Source organism: Ostrinia nubilalis, chromosome 20, assembly GCF_963855985.1.
Source record: "Ostrinia nubilalis chromosome 20, ilOstNubi1.1, whole genome shotgun sequence".
Lineage (NCBI taxonomy): Eukaryota > Metazoa > Arthropoda > Insecta > Lepidoptera > Crambidae > Ostrinia > Ostrinia nubilalis.
In genome coordinates, this window is record NC_087107.1 from 1,829,800 (window position 1) to 1,843,905 (window position 14,106).

General features: G+C 37.1%; 1 protein-coding gene and 1 long non-coding RNA gene across 4 annotated transcripts in view; one reads left to right on the forward strand and one right to left on the reverse strand.

The window, feature by feature from the left end:
- The first annotated feature begins 160 nt into the window (after positions 1 to 160).
- LOC135081441 (uncharacterized) lies at positions 161 to 2,243 on the forward strand. Of its 2 annotated transcripts, none has more exons than XR_010259194.1 (4): positions 161 to 363; positions 607 to 964; positions 1,179 to 1,600; positions 1,826 to 2,243. It is a non-coding gene; the product is annotated as an uncharacterized LOC135081441 (long non-coding RNA). The 2 variants fall into 2 exon arrangements; XR_010259195.1 differs by having other exon boundaries at positions 607 to 797.
- Positions 2,243 to 14,106, reverse strand: part of LOC135081440 (uncharacterized) — a 60,708-nt gene continuing 48,844 nt past the window's right edge. Inside the window, exons 2-8 of one of the 2 annotated variants that reach the window (XM_063976126.1) lie at positions 9,788 to 9,910; positions 8,648 to 8,787; positions 6,855 to 7,188; positions 6,197 to 6,554; positions 5,507 to 5,681; positions 4,600 to 4,825; positions 2,243 to 3,328 (exon numbers count right to left, since the gene is read on the reverse strand). In XM_063976126.1, coding sequence (XP_063832196.1) covers positions 2,421 to 3,328; positions 4,600 to 4,825; positions 5,507 to 5,681; positions 6,197 to 6,554; positions 6,855 to 7,188; positions 8,648 to 8,787; positions 9,788 to 9,910 — 2,264 coding nt within the window. In that variant the 3' untranslated portion in view covers positions 2,243 to 2,420. Of the gene's footprint in view, positions 3,329 to 4,599; positions 4,826 to 5,506; positions 5,682 to 6,196; positions 7,189 to 8,647; positions 8,788 to 9,787; positions 9,911 to 14,106 lie in introns of both variants that reach the window. The other variant, XM_063976125.1, reaches the window with a different exon arrangement.

The window sequence follows — 14,106 nt, forward strand, 5'->3', positions numbered from 1 at the left end:
ACTACAATTTTAGAGGCTGTATAAACTCTTTTCTACCGTGCTTCTACTTTCTGTTCATAAAAGTTTTTTCGTGTGTAAACTTTTTACTTCGAGGATATGACGAAGCCAAACCTCTTTTTTATTCCATAGAGATCTGTCAACTCACTGACATGAACGATGACATAATTTCAAATTTAGAAGAAAGATAAAAATTTTGGTGTGTGTGGATACGTTTCTCAAATTAATTTCTCGCAAAAACAATATGACTGTAAAATTATTGTGGAATTGCGCTAGGATAATCTTGATCTCGGGATTGTCTTTCGGCGTATAGATTAGAGATTGCGCGAAGCACGAAATCTGGACAAATAGGAGTTGAAAGTAAATGTATGTACCAAATGTCATCTTGCTTGTAGATCAAGAATTCTTTAGACGTAAAATTGTTGATTTTCTCCACAACATACGAACCTCAATACAAATTTTTAATATTGGTTAAGAAATTATTAGTGCAAAACATTGAGTCAGTGGCATTTTCAACTGTGTGCAGATAAGCCCTTTCTGTTATTATGTCTTTATTATGATTATTCGATCAGTTATTGTTTTCCAATTCTACTTCGGTTTTTGTTTCAGAGCCTATGTTCTGCAATTTGCTACTGGGCATAGTCACTGGTGCAGCGTTGTTTATCTGCGTGCCTATTTGCACTTCTAGATTGTTGAAGTCTAAGTGTTTATGCCCATCTACACCGATTTGTCCAGATTGCGGGCTTACTTATTGAACTGTAAGATTCTCGGAACACTCATGTGAAATGTTACATTTAACTGTGAGTGATACATTTTCCAAAACAATCTAAATGACGTATCCAGAATGATTTGCATGAGTTGTTGCTCTGCAGTAGCTTTATTTTGTGTGATCATTTGCGGACCCGTGTTATGTGAGAGAATGATATGCTGTATTAATCAAGGAAAGAAAAAGAAGCGTTGACAAATTGTAAGATTTGTTTTTGGAATTCTTTTAATACAAGATTTATTAGATACTAGCATTGAGAGTTTCATTTTTGTCAAACTTTACATTCGGGGTCCGTTTTCTTTCATTTAAAGTGTCGATAGAGATAAGGATGATTCCTAAAACGTTAAGTTATCCCAATTACTAATTTGTTAATTTTGAAATATTTTCATTTTACCAGAAGTTTCTGTTGTTGCAGGTGGGAGTTGGTATCTTATGATTTGTATATCACTGCTGAGTCTATTCAGCGCCGCCGCGTTGGTGATTTGTGTGCCATTTTGTGCTCAAACTCTGCTCCAGCGCAAGTGTTCCTGCCCTCCTGTACCTATTTGTCCAGACTGTGGAATCCCTTACTAAAATCATTAAGAATTTACAAATTCACATCTTTTTTTTAAGTTCTAACACATTTTTGAGACGTATTTTTATTTTGTAACCCAAGTTTCTTGGCTACACCAAAAATCAAGCATTCTAAAGTTTTTATATCACCATTTGCATCGCATTTTGTATTTCAAAATGATTTGCATGACTTGTGCCACCGCTGTCGCCGCTGTAGGTTTCATTGCTTTAGGCCCTTTGATTTGTGAAAAATGGTTAAAATGTTTGATGAAAAGCAAGAAGTAGGTAATATAAACACTTTACCAGTCGTTTAAAATTTAATAAATATCGAATCATTACAACTATTAAAGTGCTTTTATTTTACACCTAGCTTAAACTCAAACCCACAAGACTTCGTTGGTTTTCCCAATTTACTGGTTAGGGTAAACTTAACTTTTATTTCATTCCAATTTATTTCAGTAATTAAAAGTTAATTAAGTAGTTTATCAGTGATAATTTTTATTGTTTCAGGAGCAGTAAATTGATGATGAACGTATGGTTTACATATCTTTCATCGGGATATTGGGAGCGGCGGCTGTGTTCATCTGCCTGAGCTTGGGCAGGCAGTACCTCTCCGGCAAAGAGGACGACGAGGGTTGCTGCGTCCAACGTACGTGCGGAAAATGATAAGGAACCTTTAACGACCACTGCCAATAAATACGGCAGTAGATTCTTTGGGACAAGTCAAAGAATATTCTAGAAGATGATTTGCATGAGCTTTGCAACTGCCATTACAGCCGCCGGCTTCATCGTCATCGGTCCACTACTCTGCGAGAAATTCCTCCACTGTTTCATGAAGTCCAAGAAGTGACCGTCTAGTTTCGTTATCTGAGGTCAATAGTGATTTATGTAAAATTTCGTGTGATGTAATAAATGAAATTGCTCAAAATTAGGAAACAATTTTTATTTCTACACTAAGACATACACCGTAATATCACTTGACTGATTCCGCTAGTCTAACAATAATAACATTGAGCGCATACGTATCCTATTACGTACGAAATAAATAAGTTAACAAGAGGTTATGACACTTAAATTTAGTTATTGACTAAGAAGAAGTTTTAGGCTATGTTTGGTCTTTGGGGATTTGATAGCTCTCGTGATTTTGAGGAGTCACTATAGTGACGAGTTCTTTTTTGTATCTATTACTGTAAGGTTTTCCTAGAATAGCTTCATCTAGCTTAGCTATGACTGCTGTTGGAGTTTGGAAGTCGCCGACAAGTCTGGCTGTGGACGTTGGCCTCACAATTTGGACTTTTTCATTGTTTAGGTAAGCGACTTCCTTGCTTTCTTTCTCAGCACTTGATCTGTAAAATCTTCTGACTGGTGGAGCCTTTACGGCTTCTCTGAGGAATGCTGAATCAACTTGAAATGGGGTTTCAAGTTCATCTGTTAGTTGGTGTGGTCTTGCTTCAGCAGCAGTGAAAGCTTCTATTGGCTGTATCTCTTGCTTTATAATTTCAACTATTGTGGATTTGCTTGGTTCTATTGGTTTACTAGTTGTAGTAGTTGTGGTGGTGGTGGTGGTAGTGGTAGTGGTGGATGTACTAGGGATAGGAGTAGTAGAAGTAGGTGTATTCTTTAGCACCATTCGTCTTCGATGTTTTCTCTCTGATGAGTCGGATGAAGTCGTTTTTCGTCTTTGTCCGGAACTGCTTTGATTTTTAGCGAAATTGATATCAGCGTTGACTGTAATAAGTTTAAATTCTGAGCTTGTATCTTCTTGACTTGACTTGGGTTTCGTGGGATTATTTCTGGTATTATTGGAACCATTGTAGTTCCTTGTTGCTCTATAAACTGGATGATTTTCTGAAGAGTCTGCTTTATGGTTATTCCTTTCATCAATGGTGGGTAGAGGAGTGACTACTTGAACACCATCTGATCCTGCATATTGCTCTGCCAGTTTGTCTTGGTTTTCTAAAATAGTGATAGCTTCCTTGATGCCTACAACGTCTTCAGGGTTGGTTGGCTGACCTGCAATGTTAGAAACAAATTTTTAATTAATAACATCATCAGAGCCAATGGAGTTCCCATTGGCTCAATTACACCGGTCAACAAAAAAAAAATTTTTTTTTGCGCATGGATTTTACTTATTATATTCTGATTATATAAGCAAATTTATATAAAAAAAGTGCGATTACAAATCGAAAATATTTGCTTTTTAAGAAGTTATAGCGATTTGAATTTTCCATCTTCATAGTAGAATGTCTCTAAAGATGCACGTCCCATTCTCATTGGGATATATTTATAAATAATTATGGGGGCTTATTCGCAAGAACAAGGGGCACGCTTTCATCAAAATATAGTGAGATTTGAGAGACGACGTTACCAAGGCCAGTATACTGAAAGCATGATAGGGTTAGATTTTAATGCGAAAAATCTTCTATGGAACATGACAGGAAATTATAACTTTTCATTTTTAATAAATATTTGGACTCTATTTTAAATTTTCTCTTGTGAGAATTAATCTTAAATGGATGTTTGGTATGTTTTAATAATTAGAAAGAATGAAAGAAAGAAAGAAAAAAATATATTTGGCAACCAATTGAATTATCTCTATGTTCACGTTTCATACATTCATTGATATGAATTTTTCTATTTTTTACACATAAAAGCAAATTCAGAACAATTTTTTGTTGTTATTCTTATTTCTAGGTCATAAAGCAATAAAAATAAGCTATGCATAACCCGTGCGCAAAAATGCTGTAGACAGTTGTTATTGGCTAGGAGAGATATCATTTTATTTTATTTGTTTAACAATGTTATTAAGTTTTGCCTACTTGGTATTTGTGTGTGATAAAGTTTTGAATAATGTATGTATGACAAACTAGTCTACACTGACTTTTTGTGAGGATAGGTTTTTAACACTTTTTCTATTAGGTAATATCATGATTTTAGAAGACGTTTTATTACTAAGGCAAAAAAGTTTAAAGACGATTTCATTACATCATCATCAGGGCCTAAAGTCCTAAAGTCTCTCTGCAGTACCATCATCATCATCATCATCATCATTTCAGCCATAGGACGTCCACTGCTGAACATAGGCCTCCCCTAATGCTTTCCACGTTGATCGATTGGTAGCGGCCTGCATCCAGCGCTTCCCTGCTACGATGTCGTCGGTCCACCTTGTAGATGGACGTCCCACGCTGCGTTTTCCGGTACGCGGCCTCCATTCCAGAACCTTGTTGCCCCATCGGCCGTCAGTTCTCTCTAATTTTATCAGAAGCAAATGAACAATAGCTCACCATCTTCCATCTCCTTCTTGTACGACGAGAAGAAAGTCAACGCCTTCATGAGCTGGTAGCTCTTGGACACAGGTATGTTGGTGTCATAAAGCTTGCGGGTATTCTTGCAGTCCACGTAGAACCACCAGTTGCACTTTAGGATGGTCTGGTCGAAGAGTGTCGATTCAGGGCATAGGAAAGACTTCATGACTAGGCCGTCGTCGGTTAGTGCGCAGACGTGGAACACCTGGAAAATAATTAATGCATAATTAGAGCTAATTTAAATAAATACAGATGCACAAAACAGGGTATTTAAATTTTTTGGAAACATTGCGGCTGAAAGCACCACGATAACCACGTAGGTAATGTTTCAGTAGGTAATCTTTCAATTAAACTTCATTTCATTAAAGGAAAGGTTTTTACCCCAAAAATGTGTCTTTACAAGGATCCAGAGACACTTCTTCAAAAAATAGGTAGTTACGCTATAGCCATTTTTTATTACTATAAAACTGTTAAGTTGGGATTAATCGCTATCCATCTGTTAAAGAGGACACGTGAGATCTTTATTTGGTTTTATAACCATAAAAATTGGTCTAATTGATCCCAGAGGTGAGCCCAAAGTGAGGTCTATTTTCAAGTCACATTTATGGTATATGTTAATCATTTATTTAGAAATAAAATGTATTTTTCTTTAAGGATATTTATTGGGCTTTCAAATAACACCAATATTGTTGGGGTACCATGATTGTGTCAGAAGAAAATCTTTAAAGTTCGCGTCGCGGAAGGTGCGGTTAATTTGATGTTGAGTGTATTTTAAAAAAATCAAAAAATAAATTAAACTATAATCATAGCCTATACTTTTTAAGCAAAGGTACTAAACCAAACAATTACCTAAATGAATTAACATTTTAAACACTCTTTAACTTACCATACAACCCAAGGTCTCGTCTCCATACAGTCCGGGGAAGTACTTCTGGTCCCCACAGTGGAAGTCAGTATCAGGCAGGTCCACCTTGGACTGGAAATGGTCTTCGAAATTCTTCTCATACCCTACCGGGTAGTATTCCCTTGGCGCGTTCATCACTTTGCCCACTGTTGGGTTTCTAGAATGTAAATTGGGATTAGTGTAGTGAAATTTTCATTATATTGTCTGTCAAGAAATACTGATTTGTTTTTAAACCTTTTCCTTTTCAAAAAATCTAAACCTATTTATGAATTAAAATCATCAGCAACAGAACTGATTTACACAAAATCTTACATCCAAATTACTTGTCCCATACTCATGTCGTCATCAGATATTTTTTTTTTATGCTAGACAAGGCAGGTATTTGACCGCAATCGCACCTGGTGTTAAGTGAGATGCAGTCTAAGATGGTACATATCTGCCCTGTAAGTGCCTATTATTCATTTAGTGACATAGAACGATTATGCAATTAATGGTTGTATTAAATTATCAAAGACAAGGGAAACTAGCGCTTGACGGCAGTAATATTACCAGCACAACTATACATTTTAAGGTAAATAAAACCTTTGCAAAACTGCACATCGTAGATCTACAAGTATTTAGCTTGTTGTAATTCTTGAATCTTGATGCTATAATTGAAACTTTTAAAAATACCTCTTTGGTTTCTGCGGAGTAGCCACGAGGATCTCTGGCTCCGGCTGCGGCTGGAAGATGAGCGGCTCCTCCGTCGTGGTCGTCGTCGTGGTAGTCGTCGTGGTCGTCGTAGGCATCGGCAGGTTCGCGTACTTGTTCAACAGCTGCTGCTGCCTTAGTGCTATCGCTGCCTCCACTGCTTCCATCGAAATATTCCCTGCTTTCGCTATCTCAACTATCTTCGCATTTATATCATCTTTATTAAATTTCAACGTCGTGTCATCACCGTAACCAGTGATAGAATTATAATCGTCAATCTTCTTTGTGTTGTAAGCCGGATACATGTTCGCCAACTGATGCACTTGCTGAGGAACTGGATCTAGAAAGTTAGAAACAGGATTGGGCTTTTGGAAAGAGTTTTGAGGCGGAACGAACTGTGACGGAACGTGTATGGGGTCTTTGAACGTTGGTGCGGGTATGATCGATATAGCTTGTGTGGGCGGAGCGGCAATAGGCATGGGAATGAATGGGTTAATTGTAGTGGGCATTTGGTAGAGCTTGGGCGTGTTCACTATGACGGGGCTCGGTGTTATTCTGATTAGTGGCGCGTATTGTACTGCAGTCATTTGTGAAACCATTTTTGAGACGTGGTTGTGTGATGATTGAGGGTAATTCTCACTTTGGTACGCGAGGCCGGGGCCTTTGGCCTGCGGGACCTGAAGCGGCGTGTAGGTGGTCTTCGTCGATGATATTGGGACCACCTTCAGAGTTTCTTCTTTTGGCGGGAGGGGCTTGAAAGGTGGTACTCCCATGGGCATGGGTTTGGCCATGGTCACAGTTGGACTAGCTCGTGGGTGGTTTGAAGTGTCAGCTGTGCTTTGGACGACGATGGGCTGCATGGTGGTGGAAACCCTTTGGTGTAGAGAGCTGAGCTTATCCATCGCGGCTTGGTTGGGTCGCGCCGCTACCGGCGCCATCGGTCGCATCATTATTCTGTTCTGCTTGCCGCGTTTCTGTAACAGGATAGGTATATCGTTAGCAATTTCCTTCATTATTTCAATGCACGATGAATGTTAGTAGTTCACAAAGCTTGTTCGAACTTTTTTGCCGTTATGGATCCGTTCCACTGAACCAAATATGTTTGGTCTCGAATCGGATCCGGTTGTGTTTCTATAAACAATTTGCAGTTTAATTGGACAATCTCCAGTTGGTCCGATTAAACGCTTAACCGAATAACGGTAGCACACATCCCTTTCTAGAAATAACGGTATTTCATCTCACCTAGTCTAGGTTATTGAATATTAAAGAAAATTCAATATGCTGTTTGCTGTTTCTCGCTTCAAGCCTTATACAGAATGGAATCTTGTTTTTCTAATGGTAAAACAAGAAACAAAATATGGCTGAACTAATATGCAATTTATTTCTTACACAAACTCATCTGCTGTGATTTTATTAATTTAAATCATTAAGTTTTTGCTGCATAAGGGATTGCAATAAAATTGCGTTTTCAATCAGTTTACGACTTTGAGACAGCCTCGTAGGTAGATTAGAAAATGGTTTTTATTGCGTGTGTGACTTGCAATAAATATTTAATATACGATTTCCAGTCCGGACATTTCAAGTTTTGAACAAGTTAGGGCTATACTTAATATCGAAGATTTGCGAGATTTAGGGAAAATTACTATGATTTACATAGTTTTGTGGTCCTTGAGTTTCAGTTAGACCACAATATCGTAGTTAAGCTGTAATGAAATTTGACAGCTTATAACGAATCGCAGTATCTTTCACAAGTCGCTGAACAAGTGGTCAAAATTACCACTGATATTATCTACCAATCAGTGATCTCACTGCACCCACATTCAGATAAATAAAAATCTATCGTAAACTACCTACATAACAGCCATTGATTGCTGACCTCGCACACAAACGGGTTAAATAGTAACTTACAACGAATCTTAGTATTTAACAGAAAAGGATCTCTACAATGAGCGTAATTTATCATTATACCTAATCTGCATCTTATTTTATGCAAATTTTTGGATTGACTGTCGTAATTTCGTCATAAGTTTCGATGTGCATTTACAAAAATGAGGTGAAGTGCATTCCCTAAATAAACTACGAGTCCCCGAAGACTACGGATTTAATCGGCCGATAGTTTGGTCAGCTAACTAGGTCTAAATAGACGGAATTGGCTGATACCAGATGAAAGAGAGCTGTAATGTACGTATTTCCAATAACAGCCTGTGGCCTGCTTCACGTATTTTGACAGTCAAAATCTCGCTGACATTTAGAAGTCATCCCATTGAAAAACAGTTCTAAATCCGTATTCACAAGGGTCAATCACTCGATAGGATCGCAATTCAGTATTTTGTTGTTGTTGAAGTATTGTTACGCGAATAAGGCTACTGATCAAATCTATCGGCTGACAAAATGCAGTCTGTGGGGTGACCAAGGGTTACTTCAGATTCCTACCTCTTGCTTAGCCGCCGGTCTCGGTGACGAGTCGATGATATTTGGTGGAGCTCCATTCCTGACGCTGACAGATCTCCGTCTGCTGGGGTCCAAATTTGTGAGGGACTGCTCGAAGCCCAGCTCATCACCGAGGCTGAACCCTGGAAGTAACATACAAGAAGGTTTTAAAGACATACTTAGGCACTGGCTTTTAACAATTTAAGCTGATTTCAGCAGCGCAGGATGGTTATTGTGGAAGTCCTTGGGGGAGACCTTTGTCCATCAGTGGACGTCATTCGGCTGAAACGAAGCTGATTTCGACTGCCCAAGCCGTATGGTTCTGCTAATGTATAATAGGAACCAATTTTTTCTGCGGATTTCATGAAAGGCGACTAAGATACAAATATTCCAAATTCAGGCCTCGCCAAAATGTCAGACCAGAGCAGAGTTGAGAAGAGTGTAGGTCAATCCTCCATTTTGTCTTTTGTGCTCCTGCTGTAGAGACTAAAGGACATAATAATGATAGGTTTAACTATTAGATGAGATGAACCTCAAAAACTTTCCCGTTGTGTTAAAAAAATAGCACCATCTTTAAAGACAATCGTTACCACGCTATGTCATATTAGTAACACGTTAGTGACCACGACATGCATCGTGACTTTGGCCCTACTTGACCAGCAAATGTGACCGGCAGTCGCCTTTCCAACGATTGATGATTGATGACCAGTCCGACCCTGATACTATCGAAACTGACTACTTATTTTGCTAAGTAACCTCTATACTGAACTTTCCAATGCAATTTATAATTTGGTGAATGTAAATCTATAGAGAAAGTAGCGATAGTTAGTAGCAACTAGTTATATGCATTATTAATTATTCCTGGTATTATTTTTGGTTATAAGGAGCAATAGAAAGTTGTAAGTAATTTAAATGAGATCTCATTTTATTTTGTAGTGCTCCAAAAATACGTGAACTTTTTAAGAATGAGATCATACTGAAGCTTAAGACGCACTTACCACATTATGGACTATAATAATACCGAGTCATGATACTGGGGGCAACTGGGACATTATTTTTTACGAATTCCCAGTTACCGGGCCGATGCCGGTGGGGGCGACTGGGAATAACCGCAAATAAAAAAGGTATCGACTTAGAACTTACCTAAGCTGGCATGTGCTTTGAGTCCTCCAAGGTTCCGTACCCTGAAGAGGCCAGACTTTTTGAAGGCACAGTTGATTTTGAACCCGAAGTCTGATTCTAGCACGCATGTTGGCTGCGCGAGATCTGAAAAAAAAAAACATTAATTTAATTTAAAGATGTTATTAAATCTACTACTACGAGTTACCTATAGTTATCTATAAAAGCGAAAGGTCACTCATTGACTGACTCACGTTCATCACGAAATCTTAGAAACTACAGGTGCTAGGAGTTTCAAATGCATGGGGGTTCCTTTTAGATCGTAGATACTCACTAAGACGGGATTTTGCAAATCAATCCCTAACGAGGTTAAACGGGATCCATGCGTACGAAGTCGCGGGCGGCCGCTTTACTGAAATTAGGCTTGGTACTTCAAACCCCTAACACCTTGAAGAACTAAACAAACAAAGTAAAAGGGACTTGATCCTTTGGCATTTGTTTATTTCCCACAGTAAAATAGCATAATAAAACGAGAAACAACTCATTAACAGTTCATTCTTGGTCATATTAATATAAAGTTTTGCATAAGTGCGGGGTTTTCCTTGTGATGCCGAGCGGGCGTGACCAGCCAGGATATAAGGCGATTTGACCCAGATTTCACTTGAGCTCGACTATAGAGTATAGTCTGACTATATCGGCCTACGCAGTCAATGCTGTGTTTACCTTACTGTGGCTTTGTTATCACTAGTTGCTTTGTTTTGATCTTTTAAATTGTCCTTCTACACTAATATTATAGAGAGGATAAATTCGATTGTTTCTATTTTATAGGCCCCGAAACTACTGTACCGATTAAAATTCTACATTATTTCTAATGAACACAGGCTGTACGAAATTTTCCAGGCAGCTAAATAGTAGTGTAAAAGATTAAGCTTACTCTGCTAAACGTGTCTAATATCTTATTAGTCAAATATCTTGTTAAGAAAATAACAAAAATGCCCTAGATATTATGCCGACTTACAAACAGAATATAACGAAATTCAGCACCACGAATTAAGACAGTTCCATTTTAATTTCAATAAAATTACCCTTTGTGATTAGCATTATAATCAATTGCACAGTCGCAAACTACAGTTATGATGACACTCGAGTAATCATCTTCTAACTAGACAATCTCTTTCCTTGGTCTTATTATTATACCCATAACTAACCGAACTTTATAAGCATCAGACAGTTAAGTGCTAAGCCCAAGGCTGTCTCAAGACACATCTGAAGTAGTTAGTGCTAATGATCATCTAACTGAGCAAATAAAACCTGAAGGTTTGTTTCATTTAGGTATTACTCGTCATTAAGTACTACTTAAGCCAAGGCTTTGGATAAATGTGGAAATCTTTTTTGATATTCTTACCGCTCAAGTTCATTAGTGGTACCTAACCTACTTAAATTTTTATTCTGTGTTTTGTATATTACCCATATTTTCGATATTTGAGTAAGACTTCTTGTCTCCTTTAGAATGTATATCATGCCTTTTATTATTAAGGTTGTAACAGTCTGTATATCTACTTTCATAAAAATGCTCTGTTTAAAAAACTATGTAAAAAAATAATGCGAAAAGAGCTACTGACATTAAATTTAGATATTTGCATTTCCTGATGCCTAAGATGTTAAAAAAAGTTTGTTGACAGACTAATCCAGAAGCTGTTGCAACTTTAACAACAAACCAACCGCTTTAATCCAACCTTTTGCAGCAACCCCATCAACAATGTTTCAACCATTATTTAGTTATTAAAATTAATGTTCCGACTCTCCGTTAGCACGTAATTTAAATAATAATTCCAGTAGTAACGTTGCGACAGTAATCTGCGTTTAGTAACACATAAACAGTGGCGTGCAAGAGCCAGGAAGGCAGTTACATAAACAATAATCAGCTGACGAACGACAAAGTTGGGGGAATGGCCCATGGGGTGACCACAACCTGAATGCAGTAAAGGTAAGCCTCCACTAGACTAGACTAGGTGTATGAAAGATCTGACGGGCACATAACTACATAGGAATGGTTTCCTAAGAATTTAGCTTTTGCCAAGCAGAATTTGATTCCAGATTCCAAAAGATCTAAAAAGAGGAAAAAATAAACGTCTAAAATTTTACTTTCTAGAGCTTTCTAGACTTTGGCGGTCCTTGATGTACTCGTAAGTTTTGATTTTGGGAACTGTTGTCTATCAGTGGATATCAAGCTTTATATTGTGGTAAATTATTGGTGTTCATTGGTTTTCAACTTTGTCGAACAATGGCTTTCCTCAATAATTTTAGACACAAGTATTTTTGCCAGGTTGAATAAGGCTTCAATAAAACACTTGAAGACACGTGAATGCTATTTTTGCTGTTAATTTTTATTTACTTTTAAATTCTTCTGTAAAGTCTTTCCTGATAATAAATCAATATTTGTGACTCATCATTTCACAACTAGGTACACAAACGAAAATTAATAGATCTATATAGGTATTAAATCAATTAAGCTGATGTAGTAGTTACCCAATTACTTGATTAATCAATCGGTTAATTATAAGATAGTGCAACACTGTTTAATTCAGTTCCTTCCGTTATTGCACTCATTTCGTATGGATGATTCAGTTTTTGTGTGTTGCTCAATATTGGATACTGATTATAATGCAAAGGTGAGATAAGAAATAGGTAATTATTCGCACGAAGTATTTTAGAAACTCTGATCTACACAAGGTTTTTATTTAATTTATTAAATTAAATTGATGATTTTATCTGCGAACATGCAACAAGCAACTCTACGCGATTCTGTATAACTTGACAACTACACTAATATCAAAGATTTGGACGAATAAAGATCTGAAATACATGCTTGTGTTATATTAGTTAACTGAGCTATTACATGCATTTACATGGACACATTTATTTACACATGCTCTTCTAAGTACTTATTGAAATTGGTTATAATAACTAAGTAACTGCATCTAAATCGTACAGGAATGTTATGTAAATAAGATTTTTATACTTATATTTTGATGAATCACTCTAATTTAACCGTAATTATAATACTATGACCAAAGATATTAATCGTTGACAAAAAAATGCTTGACTGATTTGCTACATTGAAGTAATATTACTACGTACTAGGTAGTACTTTATAACTCAATGATTTGCTAACACTTAAGGCTAACTAAATGAATGTCATACATAATAATTAGGTACATCTCTATGTCTAGCTCACTGCCATTTATCAAAATCTAAAAAGATTTAACTCATACAGGGTGTGTAACATTCCATCAATGACATATCACATCCTGCATCAGTTCCAATGACATAACGGTATGTGTCATCGCCGGTGACTTGTGGGTGAAATGGTAGTCCGGTTCGATGCCCGTCGAGGCGGATGTTTGGGAGAAAGGCTGCCTCACTAGTGGCATGGTCAGCAGAACTGTGAAGACTCGCGCATTGTTGTTTATTAAGAAAGTTGTAAGGTGCGGTAGTTTTCATAGATGAGTTATTTTTAACATAGTGATGCTTTGGTCTAGTGATAATGATATGAGATATCAAGAAGTTTATTGACTAATAGAATAATAGAATCAACCTTATTTAAAATCATATTTAGTAAATTTAGCTTTTAATATAAAATAATCGCAATTGCAAACGGTAATTAGAGTGGATTCTACCAAAAAAAAAACGCTAACTTGTTTATACCGACTAAAAAGCTTGAAAAGCTTTGCGGTCGAATAAGTTAAGTCATTAGCGATTTCTCTGTCTTCAAGCATAAATGGTTTAGCCATTTGCACAATCATTTGGTCATTACCTATGTCCCCATATGCTATGAAACCATTAAGGTATATCGTACAGAAAATCCAGCAAACGAGAATTTGAAGAGTAGCCAAAGAACAGTTCATTTGAGATCGCGACAAAAAATTATTCACAACTGAAATCATATAGGTGTAGCAAGGCGCTGAATGCTGACCGCTGCTAATCGGCAAATCTGGATAAATCATTGGGGGAGGCCTGTGTTCAGCAGTGGAAGTTCTGTAGCTGAAATGACGATGATGATGATGAACTTTGATGGAGTACACTTAGGAGGAGACTTAAAAACTTCAGACTAATTTCACACTATAAAATGACACTCAATCTACACTAAGAAAAAGAATCAAGCCTCTAAGTTCTTGAAATACTTATAGAAATTCAATTAATTACAACACAAAATTACTTCAATGAGTGAAATGTCCCTCAGATATTATTATCTGAAAGAAACGTAGGTGTCAGACTATTGCACTTCTATTTTTGTATTGACCAAATTAATTTTAAGAGCTAACCAGTTGCTTTCACAATCA